At 48.9% G+C, this 27464-nt stretch overlaps 1 protein-coding gene across 1 annotated transcript in view; it reads left to right on the top strand.

Annotated features, from left to right (window-relative positions):
- Positions 1-27464, top strand: part of LOC123378183 (aryl hydrocarbon receptor-like) — a 134498-nt gene that overhangs the window by 68416 nt on the left and 38618 nt on the right. The window contains exon 3 of the mRNA XM_045031693.1: positions 18720-18838. Coding sequence (XP_044887628.1) covers positions 18720-18838 — 119 coding nt within the window. The remainder of the gene's footprint in view (positions 1-18719; positions 18839-27464) is intronic.

The raw sequence follows: 27464 nt of genomic DNA, 5'->3' as shown, positions 1-27464 counted from the left end.
CCGCCAGACGAGGAAGATGGGCGGTGGAAGCATGTGACCGTGAGAAGCAGGCCGAGGAAAAGGAGAGCCAGTGAGGGGGAAATAGAGCTAAGGAACAGGTTTGAAGGTTTGGAGAATGAGGAAGGGGTAAAGCAGATGGTAGCTGACGGTGGGAGGCCAAGGAAAAAGAGACGAGCGGCCAGTCCCATAGAAAGAGGGGAGGAGTCTATGGAGGCAGCACCAAGTTTGGGCCCAGGGAGGATACAGGATGGCTTAAGGGGAACCACAAGGGATGATAGGAATGGAAGGAGCTTGCAACCAGGGGGAACGGAGGATAGGTTAGAGGACCGCACTGTCCCCAGGCAAAGGCAGGTCTACGTGATTGGGGATTCCATACTGAGAAGGTTGGACAGGCCTGTGACCAGGGCCGATCCAGAGAACAGAAGGGTGTGCTGTCTACCGGGCGCTAAAATACGGGATGTGGACCTGAGGTTGAAAAGGATCCTAAGAGGAGCAGGTAAGAACCCCTTGGTCATCCTTCATGTAGGAACGAATGACACTGCTAGATTCTCGCTAGAAAGGATCAAGGGAGACTATGCCAGGTTGGGTAAGACGCTTAAGGAAATTGAGGCTCAGGTGATCTTCAGTGGGATCCTACCTGTCCCTAGGAAAGGGCGCCAAAGGGGTGAGAGGATCATGACGATTAATAGTTGGCTGAGGGAGTGGTGTTACAAGGAGGGCTTTGGGATGTATGGGCACTGGGAGGCTTTTGGGGACAGACAACTGTTCTCACGGGATGGGCTCCACCTGAGTAGGGAAGGAAGTAGACTTCTAGGAGGGAGGCTGGCTCATCTGATTAAAAGAGCTTTAAACTAGACATTGGGGGGAGACGGTTGGGAGAGGTCCTGGTGCTCTCCACGCCAAATTTATACATTGGGAGTGAGAACAAGATAACAACAGATATAGCCAGAGGGGGACGGTTAGGTGTAAGGAAGAGGGGGGGACGGATACTAGATCTACAGGTCATACTGGTAGTACTGTGTCCCTACCGAGTTGGGTGAAAAGAGTGAGAGGAGCCCATCAGCAAAAATTAGGATGTTTGTTCACCAATGCGAGAAGCTTAGGTAATAAAATGGAGGAACTGGAGCTCCTGGTCCGAGAATTGAAACCGGATATCGTAGGAATAACTGAAACATGGTGGAACGGTAGCCATGACTGGAGTACAGGTATGGAAGGGTATGTGCTGTTTAGGAAAGACCGATGCAAAGGTAAAGGTGGGGGAGTAGCATTGTATATCAATAATGAGGTGAAATATAATGAAATAACTAGCAATGCAATGGATAATACGGAGTCTGTCTGGGCAATGGTCACATTGGGGAAGAAAACTACCAGAGCCTCACCCGGGATAGTGATTGGGGTGTGCTATAGACCGCCGGGATCTAGCTTGGAGACGGATAGAGAGCTCTTTAATGTTTTTAAGGAGGTAAATACTAATAGGAACTGCTTGATCATGGGGGACTTTAACTTCCCGGATATAGATTGGGAAACAAATGCTAGTAATAATAATAGGGCTCAGCTTTTCCTAGACGTGATAGCTGATGAATTCCTTCATCAAGTGGTTGCTGAACCGACGAGGGGGGATGCCATTTTAGATCTGATTTTGGTGAGTAACGAGGACCTTGTTGAGGAAATAGTTGTAGGGGACAACCTTGGCTCGAGTGATCATGAGCTAATTCGTTTCAAAATAAATGAGAGGATAATCAATATTGCATCTGAGACTAGGGTTTACGATTTCAAAAGGGCTAACTTTACTAAATTAAGGCGACTAGTTAGGGAAGTGGACTGGACTAACATATTTAGGGATCTAAAGGCAGACGACGCCTGGGGTTACTTCAGGTTGAAGTTGCAGGAGTTGTCAGAGGCATGTATCCCGAGAAAGGGAAAACGGCTCGTAGGTAGCAGTTTTAGACCGAGCTGGATGAGCAAGCGTCTTAGAGGGGTCATTAAGAAAAAACAGAAAGTGTACCGGGAGTGGAAAATGGGAGGGATCAGCAAAGAAACCTACCTTATTGAGGTCAGAGGGTGTAGGGAAGCAGTGAGAAAGGCAAAGCGACGGGTGGAGATGGACCTAGCAAAGGGGATTAAAACCAATAGCAAAAGGTTTTTTAGCCATATAAATAGGAAGAAAACCAAGAAAGAAGAAGTGGGACCGCTTAAAACTTTAAACGGAGTGGAGATTAGGGATAATCTTGGAATGGCACAATATCTGAACGAATATTTTGCCTCGGTCTTTAATGAGGCTAATGAAGGGCTAAGGAATAGTGATAGAGGGACCGATGGGAATGAAGATATGGGGGTAGACATTATGGTATCTGAGGTAGAAGCCAAACTTGAACAGCTTAACGGAAGTAAATCGGGGGGCCCGGATAATCTTCATCCTAGAATATTAAGGGAATTGGCGAGTGATATTGCTAGCCCGTTAGCGATGATTTTTAATAAATCTCTAAATTCGGGGATTGTACCGTTTGACTGGAGATTAGCTAATGTAGTTCCTATATTCAAGAAGGGGAAAAAAAGTGACCCGGGTAACTACAGGCCAGTTAGTTTAACATCTGTAGTATGCAAAGTCATGGAAAAAATTTTAAAAGAGAGAGTGGTTACGGAGCATGAGGCCGATGGTAACTGGGATAGATTACAGCATGGATTTACGAAAGGTAGATCGTGCCAAACCAACCTGATCTCCTTCTTTGAGAAAGTAACAGATTTTTTTAGACAAGGGAAATGCGGTGGATCTAATATATCTGGATTTCAGTAAGGCGTTTGATACGGTACCGCATGAGGAATTACTGGTTAAATTGGAAAAGATGGGGATCGAAATGAAAATCCAGAGGTGGATAAGGAGCTGGTTAAAGGGGAGACTGCAGAGGGTAGTATTGAAGGGGGAACTGTCGGGTTGGAGGGGGGTTACCAGTGGAGTTCCTCAAGGTTCGGTTTTGGGTCCGATTTTATTCAATCTATTTATTGCTGACCTCCGAACCAAGAGTAGGAGTGGGCTGATAAAGTTTGCGGATGACACCAAGTTGGGAGGTATTGCCAACTCGGAAAAGGATCGGGATATCCTCCAGGGAGATTTGGATGACCTTGTAAACTGGAGTATTAGTAACAGGATGAAATTCAATAGTGAGAAGTGTAAGGTTATGCATTTAGGGATGACTAATAAGAATTTTAGTTATAAGCTAGGGACGCACCAGTTGGAAGTAACGGAGGAGGAGAAGGACCTAGGAGTCCTGGTTGATCGTAGGATGACTATGAGTAGGCAATGTGATGTGGCCGTTAAAAAAGCTAATGCGGTCTTGGGATGCATTAGGCGAGGTATTTCTAGTAGGGATAAGGAGGTGCTAGTCCCGTTATATAAGGCGTTGGTGAGACCTCATTTGGAGTATTGTGTGCAGTTTTGGTCTCCCATGTTTAAGAAGGATGAATTCAAACTGGAACGGGTACAAAGAAGGGCCACTAGAATGATCCGAGGAATGGAAAGCCTGTCGTATGAAAGGAGACTTGAGGAGCTCAGTTTGTTTTCCTTAACCAAAAGAAGGATAAGAGGAGATATGATTGCACTCTTTAAATATATCAGAGGGATAAATACCAGGGAAGGAGAGGAATTATTTCAGCTCAGTGCTAATGTGGACACGAGGACAAACGGATATAAATTGTCAGTCAGGAAATTTACGCTTGAAATTAGACGAAGGTTTCTAACCATCAGGGGAGTGCAATACTGGAACAGCCTACCGAGGGAAATAGTGGGGGCGAAGGTCCTCCATGACTTTAAGATTAAGCTAGATAAGTTTATGGAGGAGATGGTATGATAGGATAACGGGCTTAGTCAATAGGTCAATTAAGTGCCACACTGGTAAATAGTACAATGGGTCAATGATATGATATTCTTAACCTTTTTCCAGGGGGTATGGCTGGAGAGTCTTGCCCGCATGCTCGGGGTTCAGCTGACCGCCATATTTGGGGTCGGGAAGGAATTTTCCTCCAGGGTAGATTGGCAGTGGCCCTGGAGGTTTTTCGCCTTCCTCCGAAGCATGGGGCAGGGGTCGCTTGCTAAAGGAGTGGGTGGATCGGCTTATGTGGCCTGCATCTTGGTCAGACTAGATGATCATAATGGTCCCTTCTGATCTTGAATTCTATGATTCTATGATCAGAGGGGCTTATGAGCAGTAACCCTTTCAGTCCTGGGGGAGATGGCGCTGCTGTTTATGCTGTTGCATCTCCATAACCCCAAACTGCCAGTCTCTAGGCCTAACAGCCTAGCATGAAATTGACCCCCGGCAGTGAGTAGGCGAAGAAGAAAATTCGGGATATACTATGCAGAGAAGGGAAAATAGTGCCCTCCTATTTAATCATAACATCGGCAATTAGTTCATCAAAACTGGCCAATGAGGTGTGCCAGATGCAACCCTCCCCTGGCCTATATCTCTAGCTCGTTACTGCGATGCACACTGCATTGCTTGTCAGTCTTGCACCTGCACTGCTGCAGGCTACGTCTTCACATAAAGCGAAAGGGAGAGCTCGGAAATGAAATCACTCCTCGACTCTAGCCCCAGCAATTCATTTTTCCTCCAGGTCTCAGGGGGTGGCCATGTTAATCTGTATCCACAAAAACAACGAGGAGTTCGGTGGCACCTTAGAGACTAACAGATTTTTTGGGCATAAGCTTCCGTGGGTAAGAAGTGGGTTTTTTACCCACGAAAGCTTATGCCCAAATAAATCTGTTTGGTCTTTAAGGTGTCACTGGACTCCGTGTTGTTTTTTCCCCACTATGCTTCGTGCAGGTGGCATTTAAACCTTTTCAGCTGCAATCCAATGTCATTTTCTATAAAGAACAGCAAGCAGGATTGCATCTCTGGCCTTATTTTGGTGTCGCTGGTCTCCACCTGTGCATATGTGGGAAGTCTCTCTTTCCATTGTAAATGGCTAAAAGATTAAACCCTTTGAATCTGCTTGATTGCAGACTAAGCCCAGGAAGAGAGCCAGGGCGCATTGCACTGGCCCTTCAGGTCCAACGGGCCCCTCTCCCTCCATGGTAAAACACAACAATTGGCTCTTCAGTAGTTTTGCTCTTTCCACTGAGAGGTCCCAACAGGGAGTGCAGGACCATTGCTCATATTTTCATGGATTCTTACCTGCAAGGACCTGGAGGGTTGCACACTATTATCCCTGTTAGGTATGTGCATAGAGCCATCCGAGACAACAAGAGATTTTATGGATTTGTTCATTATAGAATCATGGAGTTAGAAGGAACCGCAAGGGTCATCTAGTATAACCCCCTGCCAAGATGCAAGATTTATTGTGTCTAAACTATCTGAGACAGATGGCTCCAGCCTCCTTTTGAAACTCTCCAGTGAAGGAGCTTCCACAACTTCCCTAGGCAGTTCCAGAGTCCTGCTGTTCTCACAGGTAGGAAGTTTTTCTGAGATTTAATCTAAATCTGCTATGCTGTAGTTTGAACCCATCACCTCTTGGCCTGCCCTCTGTGGCAAGAGAACAACTTTTCTCCATCTTTTTTATGGCAGCCTTTCAAGTACTTGAAGACCGCTATCATATCCCCCCGCCCTTCTCTCCTCTTTTCCAAAACTAAACATATCCAGTTCCTTCAGCCTTTGCCCATATGGCTTGTGTTCCATCCCTTTGATCATCTTTGTCATTCATCTCTGGTTTTTTTTCCAGTTTCTCTACATCCTTTCTATGTAGCGGTGACCAAAATTGGACACACTACTCTAGCTGAGGCCTAACCAGCACCGAGCAGAGCGGTACTATCATCTCCCTTGACTTGCATGTTATGCCTCTGTTAATACAACCCAAAATTGCATTTGCTTTTTTCACAACAACATCACATTGCTGACTCATGTGGAGGTTGTGATCCACCACAACTCCCAGATCCTTCTCAGCAGTGCTGCTACCAAGCCCGTTATTGCCCATTCTGCTGCTTCTTAGGGTTTTTCTTCCCTAAGTGTAGCACCTTACATTTGTCTTTGCTGAATTTCTATGGCCCAGTTTTCCAGTTTATCAAGATCCCTCTGAATTTTAGCTCTATCCTCCAAAATGCTTACAACCCCCTCCCAGCTTTGTGTCACCTGCAGATTTGATCAGTACTCTCTGCATTCCTACATCCAGATAATTAATAAAGATGTTACGCAACACCAGGCTCAGAACAGATCCCTGTGGAACCCCATTTGAGACCTTCCTCCAATCTGACATCATTCCATTCATAGGTTTCAGAGTAGCAGCCGTGTTAGTCTGTATCCGCAAAAAAACCAGGAGTACTTGTGGCACCTTAAAGACTAACAAATTTATTTTAGCATGAGCTTTTGTGAGCTAAAGCTCACTTCTTCGGATGCATATAGAACATGGGTTGCAACCAAGGTCCTGTAGTGGCACCAAATCTTAAGTAAAGGGGGTCATATAAGGTGTCTAAGACCAGGTTCTGGGTTGCTGGATATGATTATGCCGTCTGAATGTCTGTGTATCATTTTGTAGTTGAAGTTATAAGTATTGGCTCTGTACTGTCTGTATTTTGTATTATGCTCTGCTTCTGGGAAATATCCCAGACAAGCTGGTGTTAGCCCTGCCTAGCTGGCTTGATGGCCCATTAAGGACCATCAGCTACACAATTGACCCATGGAGAGAAGGCAGACACGCCTTGTGACTCAGCAAAGTATGCAGAGACTTGTCCATGTGACTGCAGACTCCATTTTGCTGTAATTTTCCACAGTGAGGACAAAGATTCTTACACCTGGAAAAGTCTATATAAGGCGGATGCTTCATCTCCATCTTGTCTTCAATCCTGCTTCTGACCTCTGAAGGGACTTTGCTACAAACTGAAGCTCTACACAAGGGACTGAATGACCCATCCCAGCGGGGATGTATTCCAGAGACTTAATTTGAACCTGCAGTTTACTCCATCACTGCTGCAAGCCTGAACTAAGAACTTTGCCATTACTGTATGTAATTGATTCCATTTAACCAATTCTACCTCTCATCTCTACCTTTTTCCCTTTGTAAATAAACCTTTAGATTTTAGATTCTAAAGGATTGGCAACAGCGTGATTTGTGGGTAAGATCTGATGTGTATATTGACCTGGGTCTGGGGCTTGGTCCTTTGGGATCGAGAGAACCATTTTCTTTTATTGGGGTGTTGGTTTTCATAACCATTCATCCCCAGGACGAGTGCACTGGTGGTGATGCTGGGAGACTGGAGTGTCTAAGGAAATTGCTTGTGTGACTTGTGGTTAGCCAGTGGGGTGAGACCAAAGTCCTTTTTGTCTGGCTGGTTTGGTTTGCCTTAGAGGTGGAAAAACCCCAGCCTAGGGCTGTGACTGCCCAGTTTAAGCAATTGGTCCTGATTTGGCACTCTCAGTTGGGTCCCGCCAGAAGCTTTAGCTCACGAAAGCTCATGCTAAAATAAATTTGTTAGTCTTTAAGGTGCCACAAGTATTCCATTCATAGTTATTCTTTGTGGTTTTTTAACCAATTATGTATCTACTTAATGATAGTTCTGCCAAGCCCACATTTCTCCAGCTTACCTATCAGAATGTCTTGTAGGACTGGTGTCAAAAGTCCAGGTATATTATGTCCACTGTACTCTCCCTATCCACCAAACCAGTTACCCTGTCAAAGAAAGAAAGAAAGCTGGTTTGGCATGGTTTGTTCTTGATAAATCCATGCTGGCTGCTAGCGATTATCCCGTCATCCTCCAGGTATTCGCAATTGGAGTGTTTTATTTATTACTCTAGTAGCTTCCCAGGTATCAAAGTCAGGCTGACTGGGCTATAGTTTTCTGGCTCCTCCTTTCTCCCCCCTTATAAAAACGGGCACTATGTTAGCCCTTCTCCAGTCCTCCAGGATCTTTCCTGTCATCCAGGAGTTTGCAAATATTATTGCCAGTGGCGCCGAGATTTCTTCAGCTAATTCCTTCAGTACCCTGGGGTGAATAGCATCAGGCCCCGCTGATTTAAATTCATTCAAATTGGTCAGAAGATTTCTGACATATTCTTTACTCATCCTGATCTGCAGCCTTTCCCCTTGATTGTCTTTGATAACTTCGTTAGTCATCCGGTCACATGTTATTTTTTGTGTGAAGACTGAAGCAAAGTAGGCATTGAGCAGCTCTGCCCTTCTGTCATCTTCTGTTACCAGCACACCACCTCCATTGAGCAGCGAACCGACACCTTCCCTGATCTTTCTTTTTTGTCCGACGTATTTGAAGAACCCCTTCTTGTTGTCTCTACCATTCCTAGCCAATTGTAACTCATTCTTTGCCTTGGCTTTCCTGATTTTTTTGCTACATGGACAAAATCCATGGAAGAATTAGGTAAAATTCTTCCACTATCTCATTCAAATATTTCAGCCTAGGAATTATTTGTGAGCTGCAACTGTTTGAGTGTTCATGTGTGATTCGTTATGTTGGTCACATGGTATTGTTTCTCTTCCCTGATTGGATGACTGAAATTGCTGTAAACAGGAGTATGGCTAGAACAAGTCACTTCCACTCTGAGTTTTCCTGTGAATACGTATTAGGGCAAGTAACAAACCCACTTTTCTGAACAAACAAATCTTCCTGGACAGGGTCAGACATACCACTGAACTGGTTTCAAGAGTTTAGTTTGAATGGTCATCCCTCTGGCAAATGAGAGCGATGTCATAAGAATGGTCATGCTGGGTCAGACCAATGGTCCATCTAACCCAGTATCCTGTCTGCCAACAGTGGCCAGTGCCAGGTGCTCTGGAGGGAATGAACAGAACAGGCAATCATGGAATGATCCATCCCCATTATCCATTCCCACCTACTGACAATCAGAGGCTAGGGACACCCAGAGCATGGGGTTGCCTCCCTGACCATTTTGACTAATAGCCATTGATGAACCTAGCCTCTATGAATGTATCTAATTCTTTTTTTAACCCCACTACAGTTTTGACCTTCACAACATCCCCTGGCAACGAGTTTTGCAGGTTGACTGTGCATTGTGTGAAGAAGTACTTCCTTATGTTTGTTTTAAACCTGCTGCCTAGTAATTTCATTAGGTTCTTGTGTTATGTGAAGGGGTAAATAACACTTCCTTATTAACTTTCTCCACACCATTCATGATTTTATAGACCTCTTATCACATCCCCTCTTAGTCATCTCTTTTCCAAGCTGGAAATTCTTGGTCTTTTGAATCTCTACTCAGATGGAAGCTGTGTAGGGCCCGGGTTCCATCCGTGTTATCTTCAGGTGTCTCCCTGAGTAGCAGACATGATGGCTATGGCGGCTGGAGATGGAAAGACAGCAAGGTGCACATCTGAAAGGAAAACGTCAGATGAAAACTGAAGTGTGGTAAGATCAGTGGGGTCAGACTAGATGATTATAATGGCCCACTTCTGGCCGTACAATCTATGACTCTATCCCCAGGAAAAGGCCTCTTGCCCTAGGTGGGCAAACACGAATTTCCTGGCTGTGTGAGTTTCAGTTAGACCTTTCATGTTCTTTTACCATAGTCTTGGGTATGTATTAAGGGTGACCAGATGCCCGGTTGAAAAGCGGACCTGACAGTGTCCGGTCAGATCTACTGACTGGATACTCAAAGTCCGGTTACTGCTGGCGGGAGAGGCGGGGAGGAGCCGGGTCATCACCTGAACCATCCTCTACTCAGCCGGGGTTGCCTCCTACCTGCGTCAGGCAGCTGCAGCTCCCAGCCCCAGCTCTGCAGGTGAGTCCCTCCCGACCCGGGTAGGGGACGGCAAGGGGACAAGAAGTGAGTGACAGGAGGAGAGGGGAAGAGGAGTGAATGGGGGGTGGGGCCTTGGGGGAAGAGATGGGGCAGGGGTGGGGCCCTCGGGGGAGTGGGGCAGGGGTAGGGTCTTAGGGGGAAGAGGCAGGGTGGGGGACGTTCCGGCACTCCTGCTGGAGTGTCCGTCTTTTAACTAGTACAAAGTTGGCAACCCTACATGATAAGAGCTTCACTTATCCATACTAAGAAGATATGTGGAGTGAGGCAATGCAAAGCTGTAAAGATTTACTTCTTTCACAGCCCAGTGTGGAAACATGCTAACGATTGGCAGGAGTTGGTTTCCAATCGGCTGCCTCATGCGGGTAGATCCAGGGGCTGTGAGACTGAATCCTTGTACCAGGGGACTGGAGGAGGCAGGATGCCAAACAGGGAAATGAGGGAAGGTAGAGATGAATGCCAGAACCCCCCAGATCCATTCCAAGTGTGGGTTCCTGAGGAAAGCTGAGCCTGGACTGTTTGGATTTTGATGCCATTCACTCTGCTGCCTTTCCGTGAGGCCTTTGAACAGAGCAACTTTGAGGAGGACACATTCATTTTCTTTCCTCCCCTGGGAGCTGCTTTAAATCTCATTTGCATTGTACAGAATACAGTGGGTGTATTGTTCCATCCTGCCCTGAGGGAAAATGGCAGAACCTTTTATAAATCCTAGCGCGTTCTTTCATGTGCAGCCTGTGATTGGCCATTTCTAAGTGAAGAAATAATCCTCGCAACAAACATTCTTTGGTGCAAAACAGCTGCTTGGGACATAACTCTTCAAAAGCAGCCATTTTGCTGGAGGTCTTTGTGCTAATGGAAAGTGGGGCAGATGTTCTGCCTGGGGATGCAGCTCCCTTGATTATCAGGTGTCCCGACTTGCCTGAAAGTGCACATGCAGAGTCATTGCTCTGAACTGTTTAGAGGCACAAGGCCTCTCTTGTTCATAAGCCTTATTTTGGTTGCCACCTTTGGGCACACTGCTCTGTTTCAGTCACCAGTGGCCAGGGGCAGATCTATGTATTTTGCCGCCCAGGGCCGCCCAGAGGATTCAGGGGGCCTGGGGTCCTCGGAGGCGGGGGCCCCCCACTTCGGTGGTAATTCGGCAGCGGGGGGTCCTTCCGCTCCGGGACCCGCCGCCAAAGTGCCCCGAAGACCTGCAGCGAGGGGCCCACACCGCCGAATTACCACCGAAGACCCAGCTCTTCGGCGGTGGGTCCTGGGGCGGAAGGGCCCCCTGCTGCGGGTCTTCGTGGCACTTTGGCGGCAGGTCCCGGAGCGGAAGGACCCCCTGCTTCCGAATTACTGCCAAAGACCCGGAGCGGAAGAAGTTCCGGGGGCCCGGGCCCCACAAGAGTTTTCCGGGCCCCTGGAGCGAGTGAAGGACCCCCTCTAGGGCCCCCAAAAAACTCTCATGGGGGCCCCTACAGGGCCCGGGGCAAATTGCCCCTCTTGCCCCCCCCCTCTGGGCGGACCTGGGTTGTAACACCAGGAGCTGAGCCCCACGGTGCCCAGGCTACTGACCACTTAGTAGGTGGGAACAATGTATGATCCCTGCTGGGCTGGGTTGGAGTTTGGCTACTGACCAAAGGTGAGAGGTTCTGCAGTGCATTGGCAATGCCCAGCAGCAGCCAGCCCCCATCAGCGCTAATGTGATACCTTAAGGACCAAGGCTTCCTTTCTCGAACAATGGGTGTATTTATGCTTGGAGCGGACACAGGCAGAAGCATCCACTGTGAGATGCCCTGGAGAGATTCAACTTCAAACAGCAAAGCAAACTAGAGCCCCCCTCCCCACCTAAGAAATTCCTCCCCACAGTCTGACTTAGCAAAGGCTTCCCTGGGGCAGGGTTGCTGGGGGGGAAGGGGAAGGAGTAGATAGCTTGTGCCTCTTCTTATATACCCTTTTGAGTGCTGAATCCGGGCACCTTATGCAGGTAAAACTCCCTATGAAGTCAGGGAGGGTCTTCGTGGTGTTTTCATCACATGAGCAGGTTCCCATTGTCCCTAGCTGCTCTTTGCACCCGGAGCTAACAGTGAGACTCACAAAAGCTGTTGCTAAGCCAGACAATAAAGATCTTAAGGTAATAATTGGAGATATACCAATCTCCTGGAACTGGAAGGGACCTTGAAAGGTCATCGAGTCCAGCCCCCTGCCTTCGCTAGCAGGACCAATTTTTGCCCCAGATCCCTAAGTGGCCTCCTCAAGGATTGAACTCACAACCCTGGGTTTAGCAGGCCAATGCTCAAACCACTGAGCTATCCCCCCCCCTCTTCTGTTCTTATGCTCCGTACCTAAACAGAGCTCCATCAAGGTATTTAAACATAGTGAGAGATTCAGATCCACGCACGGCATCTAAGGACCATGGTGATGCTGCGAGGGTCTGGAGGAGAATTTCTCTTTCCTGGGCACCCCGTAGGACTGCCATAAGCAGCCTCACACTGCCACCTCACAAACTCCAGTGCAGGAGATAGGCAGGCTAAGACAGGGCAGGTCTACAGCACATTGCACTGTGAGGCTCTTGCTCCAACTTATGTCCAGGGCAGTTTTGGCCCTGGTGGATGCTAAGAATTGGACCTACAATGCAGTAGGCCAGCCTCTCTTGCCTTTCTTTTCCATTGTATTCAATAAAGAGTCATTGGGCAAAGTTTGCCTCTGGGTAAGATTCAAACAAAGCAGTTCATTCTGGAGCTGTGATTGACCCAAACTAGGGCGAGTTTTTCAGTGTGATATGAAGTTCATTTAGAGCAGTGCATGAAAAATATCTAGATGGCAATGCAGTCAACATGCTGATCTGTGGGAACTTGAAACTACTGTTTCTTTTATCTCTTCCCATGTGGAAAGAGCTCACACAGAAATCCCAAAGTTCACCACAATCTACCTTGAGGGCCTGTAATTAATGAGAATTAGCAATGATGGGCGAAAGAAATGAACAATTATCCGAATCCTCCCCCAAGCCATAAAAATACCTTTGTTGGGTGGTAACATTTAATTGCGCAATGCAGCCAGCCCCAGAGAGTTGTCAGCTAGCAATGCTCAAAGGTGGGAACTTCTCACAAAATAACGGGAAGATCAAAGATCCTGTATTTGCAGTGAAAGTGCAACTGCAAACAAAGGAACCAGGGATGCCAGCTTCCAGGGACCATGGCATTTCCTAGTGCAGCAAGCGAGCCTGCCAATGCCCGGTGGTGGAGATGGATGAAGCAAGGAAAACAGAAATGTCAGGCACCAGTAGAGAAAGAGTGAGGGGCCCAGGAAGATGGAACGTGCTTGTTGATCTTGGGGAAATAGGGCTCCCTACTGAGCTCTTACTCACATTACCAAAGGTTGAGCCTAGGAACGGCACCAGTGATTCTAGTAAATGGCCCTGTTTGGTGGAGGTGTAACACCAATAGACCCCAGTCAGCGGGATTGAACTTGGAACCTTTAAAGCTCAGTGCATGAGCCTTTACTGCATGAGCTATAAGCCACATGGCTGGTAGCTAAGGCTATAGCAGACTCTTTAATCTTTAAGTAGTGTCAGTGCCACTAGCGGGGCCAGAGCACCACACCCAGGAGGTGTGGGGGTTACAGAGGCACCATGCATTAGGTGGGATCTAAAAGCAAATCCCAAGGGTATAACTCGCTGGTGGTCATTAAAGGTCTATTGTCACCGTTCGAAAAGATCGCTTAGCTCAGGGTATGTCTACACTACGGGATTATTCCTATTTTACAGAAACCAGTTTTTTAGAACAAATTGTATAAAGTTGAGTGCACGCGGCCACACTAAGCACACTAATTCGGCGGTGTGCGTCCATGTACCGAGGCTAGTGTCGATTTCCGGAGCGTTGCAGTGTGGGTAGCTATCCCATAGCTATCCCATAGTTCCCGCAGTCTCCCCTACCCATTGGAATTCTGGGTTGAGATCCCAATGCCTGATGGGACAAAAAACATTGTCACGGGTGGTTCTGGGTACAGCCTCACCCCTCCCTCCATGCAAGTAGCAGACAACTGTTTCGTGCCTTTTTTCCTGGGTGAACTGTGCAGACGCCACAGCATGGCAAGCATGGAGCCTGCTCAGCTCAAGACAGCAATCATGGACGTTGTAAACACCTCGCGCATTCTCGTGCAGTCTATGCTGAACCAGGACTTACAAAACCAGGCGAGGAGGAGGCGACTACAGTAGCGCGGCGATGAGAGTGATGAGGACATGGACATAGAATTCTCTCAAACCGCGGGCCCCTGCGCTTTGGAGATCATGCTGGTAATGGGGCAGGTTCTAGCCATGGAACGCCGATTTTGGGCCCGGGAAACAAGCACAAACTAGTGGGACCACATAGTGTTGCAGGTGTGGGACGATTCCCAGTGGCTGCGAAACTTTCGCATGCGTAAGGGCACTTTCATGGAATGTTGTGACTTGCTTTCCCCTGCCCTGAAAAACCAGAATACCAAGATGAGAGCAGCCCTCACAGTTGAGAAGCGACAGCCCTCTGGAAGCTTGCAACGCCAGACAGCTACCGGTCAGTCGGGAATCAATTTGGAGTGGGCAAATCTACTATGGGGGCTGCTGTGATGCAAGTATCCAAAGCAATCATTAAGCTGCTGCTACTCTGGGAAATGTGCAGGTCATAGTGGATGGCTTTGCTGCAATGGGATTCCCTAACTGTGGTGGGGCGATAGATGGAACCCATATCCCTATCTTGGCACCGGAGCACCAGGGCACCCAGTACATAAACCGCAAGGGGTACTTTTCCATGGTGCTGCAAGCACTGGTGGATCACAAGGGACGTTTCACCAACATCCACGTGGGATGGCCGGGAAGGGTTCATGATGCTTGTGTCTTCAGGAACACTACTCTGTTTAAATGGCTGCAGCAAGGGAATTACTTCCCAGACCAGAAAATAACAGTTGGGGATGTTTAAATGCCTGTCATTATCCTGGGGGACCCAGCCTACCCCTTGATGCCATGGCTCATGAAGCCATACACAGGCAGCCTGGACAGTAGTCAGGAGTTGTTCAACTACAGGCTGAGCAAGTGCAGAATGGTGGTGGAATGTGCATTTGGCCGTTTAAAGGCGCGCTGGCGCACATTACTGACTCGCTCAGACCTCAGCCAAACCAATGTCCCCTTTGTTATTGCTGCTTGCTGTGTGCTCCACAATCTCTGTGAGAGTAAGGGGGAGACCTTTATGGCGGGGTGGGAGGCTGAGGCAAATCACCTGGCCGCTGATTACGCGCAGCCAGACACCAGGGTGATTAGAAGAGCACACCAGGAAGCGGTGCACATCAGAGAGGCTTTGAAAACCAGTTTCATCATGGGCCAGGGTACGGTGTGACTGTTGTGTTTGTTTCTCCTTGATGAAACCCCCCCCCGATTGACTCATTCCCTGTAAGCCACCCCCCCCCCTTCGATTACCGCTTGTTTCCTAAGGAAATAAAGTCACTCTCGTTTAAAAATCATGTATTCTTTATTAATTAATTATAAAAAGAGGGAGAGAACTGACAAGGTAGCCCGGATGGGGTTTGGGAGGAAGATAGGAGGGAAGCACGGGCGGCTCTAGGAATTCCACCCCCCCCAAGCAGGGCGGCGCGCTCTGGCGGTCGCCGGTCCCGCGGCTCCGGGGGACCTCTTGCAGACCTGCCTGCGGAGGGTCCGCTGGTCCCGCGGATCTGGTGGACCTCCTGCAGGCACGCCTGCAGATGCTCCACCGAAGCCGCGGGACCAGCGGACCCTCCGCAGGCATTTCTGCGGGAGGTCCACCGGAGCTGCAGGACCAGCGGCCCCTCCGCAGTCATACCTGCGGGAGGTCCGCCGGAGCCGCCTGCCGCCCTCCCGGCAAAATGCCGCCCCAAGCGCGCGCTTGGCGCATTGGGCTCTGGAGCCGGCCCTGGAGGGAAGGAAAAGGCCACCAAAAAAAATTTCAAAATAATGACAGCCTTTTGGTTGGGCTGTCCATGGTGGTGGAATGGGCGGGTGCACGGAGCCTCCCCCCATGCGTTCTTAGTTGTCTGGTGGGTGAGGAGGCTAAGGAACATGGTGAGGGGGGAGGATGGTTATACAGGGGCTGCAGCGGCACTTTGTGATCCTGCTGCCGGTCCTGAAGCTCCACCAGACACCGGAGCATGTCCGTTTGATCACGCAGCAGCCCCAGAGTTGCATCCCGACACCTCAGATCTTCCTGCCGCCACCTCTCATCTCGAGCGTCTCTCCTCTCCTCACATTCATCCCTCCTGTCCTCACGTTGGTCCCTCCTGTCCTCAGGGTCACTGGCATCTTTCCTGTACTTTGATACCACGTCCTTCCACTCATTCAGATGAGCTCTTTCATTGCGGGTCACTTCCATGATTTCCGAGAACATTTAGTCTCACGTCTTTTTTTTTCCGCCGCCTTATCTGAGAGAGCCTTCGGGACGGAGGAGGGAGACTTGAAAAATTTGCAGCTGCACTACCTCATCTTCCCCGTCCGCAGAATCCTCAGGCAAGGCTGAGATTACCACCCCCACCTCAGAATCCATTGACGGGGGTGGGGTAGTGGTGGCAGACCCCCCCGAGAATTGCATGCAGCTCAGCGTAGAAGTGGCATGTTTGTGGCCCTGCCCCGGACCTTCCGTTTCCTTCTTTGGTTTTCTGGTAGGCTTATCTGAGCTCCTTAACTTTCACTCTGCACTGCACTGAGTCCCTGGTGTGGCCTCTCTGCATCATGGCCTTGGAAATTTTTTCAAATGTTTTTTCATTTCGTCTTTTGGAACGGAGTTCTGTTAGCATGGAATCCTCTCCCCATACAGCGATCAGATCCAGTACCTCCCGTGCGGTCCATGCTGGAGCTCTTTTTCGATTCTCAGACTGCATAGTTACCTGTGCTGATGAGTTCTGCGTGGTCACCTGTGCTGATCAGCTCTCCATGCTGGGCAAACAGGAAATGAAATTCAAAAGTTCGCGAGGCTTTTCCTGTCTACCTGGCCAGTGCATACTACTCCAGATTGCTGTCCAGAGTGGTCACAATGGTGCACTGTGGGATAGCTCCCGGAGGCCAATACCATCGAATTGCGGCCACACTAACCCTATTCCGAAATGGCAATACCGATTTGAGCACTACTCCCCTCGTCGGGGAGGAGTACAGATATCGATATTAAGAGCCCTTTATATTGATATAAAGGGCTTCGTTGTGTGGACGGGTGCAGGGTTAATTCGGTTTAACGCTGCTAAATTCGGTATAAACCCGTAGTGTAGACCAGGCCTCAGGGTCTAATTCTGGCACCTACATTCAACAAACTTAAAATTCTCTCCCACCACCCTCTCGCCACTGTCTCTCTCTCAAACACACACTGAATAGGATACTCTTCCCTTTCCAGCTCAAACTGTAATGTACGGATGTTGTGCACTATTAAAGAGCCGACATGTTCCACTCCGGAATGGGCTGCTATTCTGTATATGGTAGGTACGAAATACTGCTCTTGTTACTTCAGTAGCAGTTGAAGTAATCCCAGCACAGCTTGTAAAGCACGTTGGAATGAAAGACACTTGTAGAGCTGCAGGTATTGGTACGTATCGCTTATACTTATAAGCCACAATTAATTTTAGATGCAATTTTCCCCCCATTAGATAGACATGAACATCCACTCCAAGAGACCATGTCACTTACCAGCCTGCTGTTTCCGTTGATCCAGCCTTTGGTCCTATGGGAGCTCTATGTGTATCAGAGATGAGTTCCACGCTTGTGCTTTGACTCCTCTGATGTACTCAGCAGCAGTTGCAGTACCAGTGTTGTCATTGCAGGCCACAGTGGCTCCCAGGATGCTTTGCACACATCGGTTAATTCAGCCACACATCCAACCCTGTTAGCTAGGTAAATACTATACCCATTTTACAGGTGAGAACGCTAAGGCACAGAACAATTACATGATTTGCCCATGACTACATGGGAAGTCAGTGGCAGAGCTGGGAATTGAACCCAGGTCTCCTAGCGCCTAGTCTTGTGCTTTAAAAAAAAAACAAAAAAAAACCCCTCCTTTGGAGCCACTTAGCGCAACAGCACTGTGATAACTACAGAACACTTGAGAGCTAGGCAGCTGGTATGCTGTAGCCATGGCTTACCATGTTGTTCCTAATCATCTCATTGCTAGCTTGCATTGAATCCACCTGTTTTCTCTCATCTTATATTTAAATTGGAAGCTCTTTGGGGCAAGGGCCACTTGGCATTAGCACAATACAAATGGTTATCCACGATCATCTTCCTGGTGTCCGTCACAGCTTACAGAGTCTCTAGTGACCAGTCTACTTTATTCTACCCTCTCCAATAATAACATACTGCAAAATACATGACCTAAATGCCTTCTGAAGGTGGTGCCATGGTTCCACCTTCCTTGCCCATCCTGCCAACATCCTTCTCGCCCCAGTGAGCCCATCCCAGCTAGGCCTTTCTCCACAAACCTGGTGTCTAAAGGTCCCTACAGTCACTGACCTGGAGTGGACTAAAACCCGTTAGAAACACTACGGTAACTCCATAGGAAACCAGGCTGAACCAGCTGCCCCTCTCACGGGAACCTTCTGGAAGCAACGTGAGGTCCAATTAAAGTCAATAAGAGTTCAGTGTCTAACTCCCATTTGTCTTGTTGTGTTTTAGCTCTTCTGCTTCAGCTCCTGGCCTGAACTCAGGGGGTGAAAGGTGCTTGAACATGAGAAGGAGCAGGGAGGGGCGTTTATGTCTTGGACAGGGGATTGCTAGCTATCTGTGCAGCCCCCGAGGCAGATGGAGCACACAGCCTCTCTGCACCAGCTCTCCTTTCAGCTCCAGGTTTCATGTTTCAGCTCTGCCAGGCTGGAAGCACCTGAAGCAGGCAGCATGAGGCAGCTGAAAGAGAGTGAGGCTCCTCAGATGTGAGAAAGAAGGGAAAGAGTGGCAATACCTTCACGGTGGGCTGATATCACTGTCCTCTCTCACCCTCTTCCTCACAGCCACTGTGCCGAACCACGGCGGCCACCTAGCAGATCAGCCCGGGATGCTTGGAGGGAATGGACAGATGAATCTGCAGATCAACGGGGAAATGTTCTCCGAAGGGGACATGCTGCTCCAGGTACCATATTATATCCTAGCTCTCTATACTCAGAGTGAAAAGAGCACTTTTAAACTAAGAAATATCCTGCACTTCAGTTGATGCTGTGCAATGGATGAACGTGCTGTGGCAAAGTCACTACTTTGAATCCTGCATTACTGCTTAGCTGTGTGTGCTTGGACATCCCCGTGCCTCTGTGTAATCTGCCTCTGAAATAAGTCTAATGTGAGTGTTGTTCCTGAGTGCTGTGAGATTTTTGGGTCTGTCTTCGCTGCAGGGTTAACTTGAGCTCTTACCCAGCTGTTGCCCCTGGCCCCCATCCTGTCTACACACAAAGCCCTCTCACCCAAGTGGGGTGGTGCTTTACACCCAAGCTTGCTGGCCTGTAGGCTAGAGGTTGGGGGCAGCTTGCATATGGGCTGATAACCCACCCACTTGGTCAGTGAGGATGCAGGCTAAGTCGTTCCGTGCTGGTTGTCCTCCAGTGCCTTTCCCACAATTCCTCCTGTGTCCCCAGATGGACAGACAAGCTCTCCCACAATTCACTGGGAAAGAATCCCAGAGCAGCTCAGTTACTGCAGCCCAAAGACCCCACGGAAGCCTTAGTGACACACACAGGGAAGTGCAGCACCAGGAAGGATGCAGGAATGCCAGTGTAACTTTGAACCATGGCTACTCCCACCTGGCCCAGGCCAACCTGGGTGCCAATCACCCAAATTAACTTTGCAGTGAAGACATACCCTTAATTAGTCTTGGATGACAGAGACTACTATATATATCTGATGGATAATCACTAGGGCTGTTGATTAATCGAAGTTAACTCGTGGGATTAACTCAAAAAATTAACTATGATTAAAAAAATAAACACGATTAATCGCATTGTTAAACAATAGAATACCAATTGAAATTTGGGAAGGTGAGAGGTAGGGGGCGGCGCATGTGAAAAGTGGATGGGCCAGGCCTGTCCCCTTTCAAAAAGTGGGAGGGGCATGGTCCCTTGGCCCCTGGTGTCCTGGCGCCCCTGATGCAGACTCCTTGGGCAGCTCTAGAACTTGGTTCTGCAATGCACCAAGGCTCGTCTTCACGGCAGCATCCTTACTAGACATCACTGGAGTTCAAAGTCTTCTGCCAGCTGATGTCATCGTCGGCCGTGGGTGAGCGGGAATGCGCAGTGGGGAGTAATGGTGCCATGTCTCTGCCAAAACCAATTTGGCTTCTCAAAGGGTTAGGGTTAGGGTTGCCATTTGAGAGCTGGCCATTTCCCCCCTGGCCTTGTGTGTCTAAACCAAATAACCCACCTCCAGGATTCCTTTGTGATAGAGTCTTGGGAATGAAAACAAGCAGCAAGATGTTATAAAGGAGAGCGACTTAGGCAGGGCCGGCTCCAGACCCCAGCACGCCAAGCGCGCGCTTGGGGCAGCATTTTGCCGGGAGGGCGGCAGGCGGTTCCGGCGGACCTTCCGCAGGCATGACTGCGGAGGGTTCGCTGGTCCCGCGGCTCGGGTGGACCTCCCGCAGACATGCCTGCGGATGCTCCACCGGAGCCGCGGGACCAGCGCACCCTCCGCAGGCACGTCTGCAAGAGGTCCCCCCGAGCTGCGGGACTGGCGACCGGCAGCGCGCCCCCTGTGGCATGCCGCCGTGCTTGGGGCGGCCAAATTCCTAGAGCCGCCCCTGGACTTAGGGCAGATCCCTGCTTCCACGCGGCTGCTCATAGCCTTCCCCCAGCTTCTCTTGCTCTGTTTGCTTTCGGTGACCCTCCCAGGGGTGGTTTTTGTCAGCCAAAATTAATACCTTGTCTTATTGCAACTGTCACTGGTGCTGAACACCCCTCCAAGGGCCTTGCATGCTCTGGATCCATCGGGACTGAAGATAAAGGACAAGTCCCGACATGAGAGTAAAAAACACTCTCACGTCATGGACTGCTCCTATGTGCAGCATTTCCTCCCAATTCGGATCAGGCTGGGGGAGATCTTGCATGCAACCAGAACAGCGTCCAAGCCTCCCCCTGTGGAGGGTAAGGCCAGACACAAACGGGATCCGATGGTACCGACTGCCCTGGTACCCACATGTCCAGAACACTGATCAGCATGTGCACCGCCCATCTCGCCAGTGCCTCTGCTCCCCCAGATAGGCCGACCCCACAGACACCAGGTGGGCCAGACACATACCAGGGACTCTGAGCCTTTCTTACTGATGGAGGAGCTGATCCTTCCGTATCCACAGCCTCCACGTCTCTCTGGACTCCCTCTCACCAGTGTCATTCCCCACTCTGGAGGACGAACCTCTGCTGCGACTGCCGAAGAAGCCTTGTCCCATTGCTGCATCACAGCCCTTCAGTACCAAAGGTTCCCCCATTGCCGGAACCATCTTCGGAGTCCTCATTTTCTGGAATCGTGGCCCAGGCTGCCTTATACCCCAGCATATGATCCAGCAGCAGAGGCCTGGTATTGCTGCCCGCAGTGCCCACCACATCCTAGGGACCCTTCTTTTTGGCCATTCTGGACACATTGTGATCCCTACCATGGACACCAGGCACCATCACCGGCATCTTATCGATGGTTCCCCATTTGCCCAAGGGCTCCATCGGCCTATGGGGAAAGGGCAGACATCATTGCCGAAGCGTTCGTTCCTCTCCCACGCTCTCTGCCCGAAGACCATCGCCAGTGCTAGGACTTGCTCCAGAGGGCAGCAGTAGACTTTAGGATTCGGTTGGAAGAGATCAGGAACCCACAACAGCAGCTCCTGGACTTTCTCCAACCCCAGGAGCCCACTTGGGTGGCTCTATCAATTCTTCAACTGATGCGGGCAGCATGGTGCACTCCTGCATCCCCACACTGAAGAGGGTGAAGAGGAGGTATTTCATGGCTGTTAAAGGGGCAGATTTTCTCTTCACACACCCACTCCCCAGCTCTCTCATTGTCCATGTGGCAGCAGAGCGGGCAGGCCAGCACCCACAGAAGTCTACTCCTTCACACAGGGCGGCACAGAGGATGGACCTGCTAGGCAGAAAAGTGTATTCCTCGGCGAGACTACAGTTCTGGATTGCAAACTACCAGGCTCTGCTAGCTAAGCATGACTTTAATAACTACAGTAGGCTAGCAGAGTTCAAGGACAACCTGCCACCGGACCAACAGCAGCAATTCGAGGCGCTGGTAGATGAGGGGCGAATGGTAGCCAGGGTGGTCCTCCAGGCTGATGGAGATTCAGCCGATTTGTCCTCTCGCTCTCTAGCCACACTGGTCATTGTGCACTGGGACTCGTGGCTACAATTGTCCGGCTTCCCCAGGCAGGTCCAAAATACAATCAAGAACCTCCCCTTTAATGAGAAACAAGTTGTTCCACGAGAAGATGGACAAATCCCTTCATTTGCTGAAGGACTCCCGGGCTACACTACGATCCCTTCATATGTACACCCCGACCCCAAGACGCAGGCAGCAGAGACCAGCATTCCATCCATGTGAACACTCTCCTTACCTGGCCTACTGCCAATGCCAGCAGGAGGTATCATGTATGCAGCATCATTCGCAGTGCCTGTACTTGCCCCCTTCACCACAGTCACCTCTTTGACTCTTTCCCAGCGGCAGCCAAAACCTCAGTTTTGACATGCAGGTTGAGACCTATGAACCTTCCTCCATGCCACCCCCGGCGCCCCATATCGTCTTTGGGAGCCGTCTTGCCCTATTCGTCCACAACTGGGGTACATGGAGAGTTGGGTACTAGAGATCATCCACCACAGATACTCCATAGAATTCCTCTCGTTCTCACCTCATCAACACCCCGCCCTGGACTTCCCCAGGGGACCCTTCCCATCAATGTCTTCTCCAATGAGAAATGGACACTCTGCTTTTCAAGGGGGGCATAGAGCCTGTCCCACCTCAATACAAGAGAAGAGTCTTCTACTCACTGTACTTCCTCATCCCAAAGGAGGGCAGAGAGTGCTACCCATTCTAGATCTTCGGGTGCTGCACACCTTTACCAGAAAGTCCAAATTCTGTATGATAACTCTGGCATCGATTACTCCCTCCTTCCCCCAGGGAGCCTGGTTTGTGCCTTTCAACGTGAAGGACACTTACTTCCATGTAGATGTTGTGACAAAGTTCCGCCTCTACCTTGCTGGGTCCTGCACTTATTGGCGGATTTGCTCACCTCACAGATTCACTCTGTGGTTCGGGAAACAGCCCAGAGACCTTCCCCTCTGGTAGAAGCCACAGTCCAGGTCAATTCCTCCTGTGTTTGATCAGGAGTTGGGAGGTTTGGGGGGAACCTGGGCCTGCCCTCTACTCCGGGTTCCAGCCTAGGGCCCTGTGGACTGCAGCTGTCTAGAGTGCCTCCTGGTACAGTTGCGTGACAGCTACAGCTCCCTGGGCTACTTCCCCATGGCCTCCTCCCAACACCACCTTTGTCCTCACCACAGGACCTTCCTCCTGATGTCTGACAACGCTTGTACTTCTCAGTCCTCCAGCAGTACGCCTACCCACTCTCAGCTTCTTGCACGCACTTCCTCTCCTCTGGCTCCCTGGCTTCCCTTGGCCTGACTGGAGTGAGCCCTTTTATAGCATCAGAGGGGCCTTAATTAGAGTCAGGTGCTTAACAGGCTCACCTGACTCTTAGCAGGTTAATTGGAGTCAGGTGTTCTCATTAGCCTGGAGCAGCCCCTGCTCTGTTCACTCAAGGAACACAAAACTGCTTCTCCAGTGGCCAGTATTTCTCCCTTCTACTACTCTGCTGTTCCCAACTGGCCTGGTTCTATCACAATGTTCACCCAGCCCACTGCAAGTTTCTCCATTTTCAGGTAGGACACCAACACTACCAGTTTTGGGTCCTTCCATTTGGTATATTGACAGCTCCACAAGTGTTCAAAAAGGTTTTCGCTGTGGTAACAGCCCAAATGTGCCGCCTTGGCCATTTGTATACCAGTACCTTAACAACTGGCTCATCCTGGTACTATCACGCCAGAAAGTAACCTCTGCGATCCTATTGGCATCTTCAGGTATTTGCATCAATGAGGAAAAATCAGTATTGAAAGCTACACAGATGATGCACTTTATCAGCGCGCGTTCTGACTCCGTCGTGGCGAGAGCTTTCCTTCCAGTAGACCTCTTTGCAACACTGACGTCCATCATCGTGGATCTGTGTCACAGATCCCACACCATGGTCCGCCACTGTCTCTCTCTCAAGCCTTTCCCCCACTCATTCAGTCCTTCCATTTTCAACTGCTCTCCGACAACATGGCAGTAGTGTACATCAACCAGCAGGGTGGCACCAAGTCACCCTCCCTCTGCTTCGAGTCTCTTTGCCTTTGGAACTGGTGCATAAAAACCACATAATGCTTCAAGTCATGTATCTCCCAGGCACCTAGAATTCCCTGGCCGATGCACTCAGCAGGACTTTCTACTTCAGTCACAAGTGAGAGCTGCATGATGCCACTATGCTACGGTATCTCTTCGAGAACTGGGGTGCCCCTTGGTGGGACCTGTTTGCCACTCATCAGAACTGGAACCTGCCCCTCTATTGTTCCAGCAGAGCAATAGGGGAGGACTTGTGAGGCAACAGGCTCCTCCTCCCCTGGACAGAAGACCTCTGCTACACCTTTCCTCCCATTCCCCTCCCGCCACAAGTTCTAGTCAAGATTCTCTGGAACAGCCACTGTGCTACTCGTAGCTCCAATCTGGCCCTGTCGGTTCTGGTTCACGAACGTGGGCAGCGCATATGAGAGGCTTGGGGAAGCTAAGCCCCCGCAAAAAAGGCTAGCCATGTAGGGGGCAAGAAATGCAGGTTGCAGCGTAGGTCACCGCCCTTTGGAGGCATGCCAGCCTGCCGCCTTTGGAGTGCCACCACTGGAAGCTTCTTAGAAGTAGGGGGGCATCCGGCCTCTGGATCATGGTCCCATTTGCCCTCCACCCCAAGGCCCCGCTCCCACTCCGCCTCTTCCCCCAAGGCCAGCCTCTCACTCTTCTCCATCCCCTGTCCTCCACTTGTTGCTCATCCTTAAAGCAGGAAAAAGCGATGGGGCCATGACCCCTTGGCCCCCTACCCGTTCCAGCACCCCTTAGCTGAGTTGCTCCGGCATCAGCATGCACAGCAGAGGGAGGAGTCCCAGAGATGAGCCAGGCAGTGTGAGGCTGTGAGTGCTGATGCTGGAGGAATTTAAAATCTAAGTTGCTCAGTACCTTCCGTCTTGCTCCTGCAGTGCTTTCTGCTTTCATATTCAAACCTAACCCGCGGGATGATTTTCTTAGTTCTTGCCCCTCTGTTAATTTCCTTGGCTCTCCTGTGATCTTTCATTTCTTAAATCTGTGCTGTGACTTTCTATTTCACTTTCTGTGACCAGTTTCTACGCCTGCCTGGGGGCATTTGGAATCCAGTTCTTCTAGTAAGTACTTTGAAAAGCCACTTGCTGCACTGCATATGAACCCCAGGAAAGTATTCCCTGCTTATGCTAACTCGTTCAGTGTTATCAGTCTGAAAACCATTAGCCATCATTGTTTGCCCTGATCATGAAATAAGCTTTCTAACATCATACCTTAGCTATGGCAGTAATTTAAATGTTATTACACAGTATGCATTACAGTCTGAATTTACTTAGATTGTAAGCTCGTTGGGCAAGGATCATCTTGGGGCAATAATAATACGAATAATTATTAATAAACAGCTGATTATCATCAGGGGCCTCATTTCAAAACAATTCCTGGGGGCAGTAGAAGTTGTGTCAGCATGTAGAACATTCTGCTTAACATTATATCCTGGAAAGCTGGGGCACTGGGCGGGGGGATAGGGAGACAAAAAGTGGAAGACATAATGGATCATATAGACCTATGAAAAGTGTGGGGATGCCAACTGTCCTCCCTTACCCTATAGCAAATGATGCCGCTGCTATCACTGGTGATAGAGAGAGAGAGAGAGAGAGAGAGAGAGATTTTAAGGCCAGAAGGAACCATCATGATCATCTAGTCTGACTTCCTGCACACTGCAGGTCACAGAAGGGGAGGTTGCTTACCTGTAACTGGAGGTTCTTGAGATATACGGTCCCTATCTGTATTCCACTGAGGGCCTTGTTCAGTATATCCAGACTGAAAGATCACATCTCATCACACAAGATCTTAACTTGTAACAGGAGCCAACAAGATATGGATTGGTGCATCTACATTAAAAAAGACTGTGGTGTAGGGAGAAAGAGCTGGTCCTGCAGCATTCTAATCAATGGGAGCTTTACAGTTCACTTCAATAGGCATAGGATCAAACTCACATAGTATCGACCTTTTAATATAGCAACTCTGAGAGCAAAAGTCCTTTTGGAACACAGATCAAATGGTTTAAGATTAAAACTAGCTCCCATAAAAAGTTTCTGTAACCTGGAAAATCTGATTGTTGAATCTCTGTGGAGAGTGCACAAACAGAACTGTAGCAGGACGGACTGAAGACAGCACTCCAAACAGTCAGTACCATGAGTTGTTCAGTTGAAGCCAATATTGAATCCAGTTGACTGAAGGGGTCTGATTTTTCTTGGCACCCTTGCAAGTGCAAACGTTTAATAATAACATCAAGAAGCTAAACGCACATTGTTTACCGTCATTTTTTCCTTGTATGCGTTGGCATTTTTAACACCAAAACAAAGCAGTCATTAATCGATCACAATTTACAAGAAACAATTTTCTCTTAGGGTATTATGGATTTTTCTTCCTCTTTTCTTTCCATACAAATAAGGAAGCTATTTTCTTTAGACCAACCAGGAATCCTGCATTCTTTTCCTGGGCATAGAGTATTCTATGTGCTGCTCCTGTTGGAGATTACAAACCAAGGGTGAAAGATTTCTCACTACTCAAGTTGCAGGTGGCCTGTACGTTACTTGGGTAAAATATATTACAAGTAGAAGCAGAGCAATTCCTACATTCGCACACAACTCCTGTTGGCTTCACTGGGGACTTTACCAGATTTGAGAAGAATGCAGGGTGCTGGTGACTTGATATTTTTAGTAGCTGTCTATTTAGGAAGTATGTGCCATTTTACAGATCATTGCCATGCAGGTTCTGTGGATGCAATATTAACAATGACAAAAATGAACATATCACTTTTTGTGGCAGAGAGCCACAATGCAATGACATTGCTCAGTCTCTCTACAGGACACGGTAATATCACATTAGAGGACTGACATCTTTCAATCACTATGGGGGGGGGGCAAAATCGTGGTTCTGTTGAAGTCAATGAGAGATTTGGCATTGATTTTATTAGAGCCAGGATTTCACCCTTTGTTTCTAGGAATTTTCTTAAACTGCAAAACAATTCACTCTTTGCTCATTAACAAACCACAGCAGATTTATTATAGTAATCAATTTTGCAAAAAGACAATCCAGTGCAATTGGTGGGGGGTTTTCACAGATGAGTTTGCAATATATCTGAGCGTTGTATAAATGGCAACCAAATATCTCAGTATCTCTGTCTATTTTGATGGGTGTACTCGATGCATGAATATTATTTTACCATAACCACAATCTTGCATATTTTGGGGGCCATTCATCTAATGTGGGGGATTTTTGCTTTGCCATTGAGGAGCTATCAATTTAATTTTTTCCTTTTTAGTATATGCCTTGTATTTAATTGCTGAGTACAGAGCTAAAGGTGACATGAATACAATTAACAGAAGCAA

The sequence above is a fragment of the Mauremys mutica genome, chromosome 10 (assembly GCF_020497125.1).
Source record: "Mauremys mutica isolate MM-2020 ecotype Southern chromosome 10, ASM2049712v1, whole genome shotgun sequence".
Lineage (NCBI taxonomy): Eukaryota > Metazoa > Chordata > Testudines > Geoemydidae > Mauremys > Mauremys mutica.
This window is presented reverse-complemented; position numbering and strand designations above follow the sequence as displayed.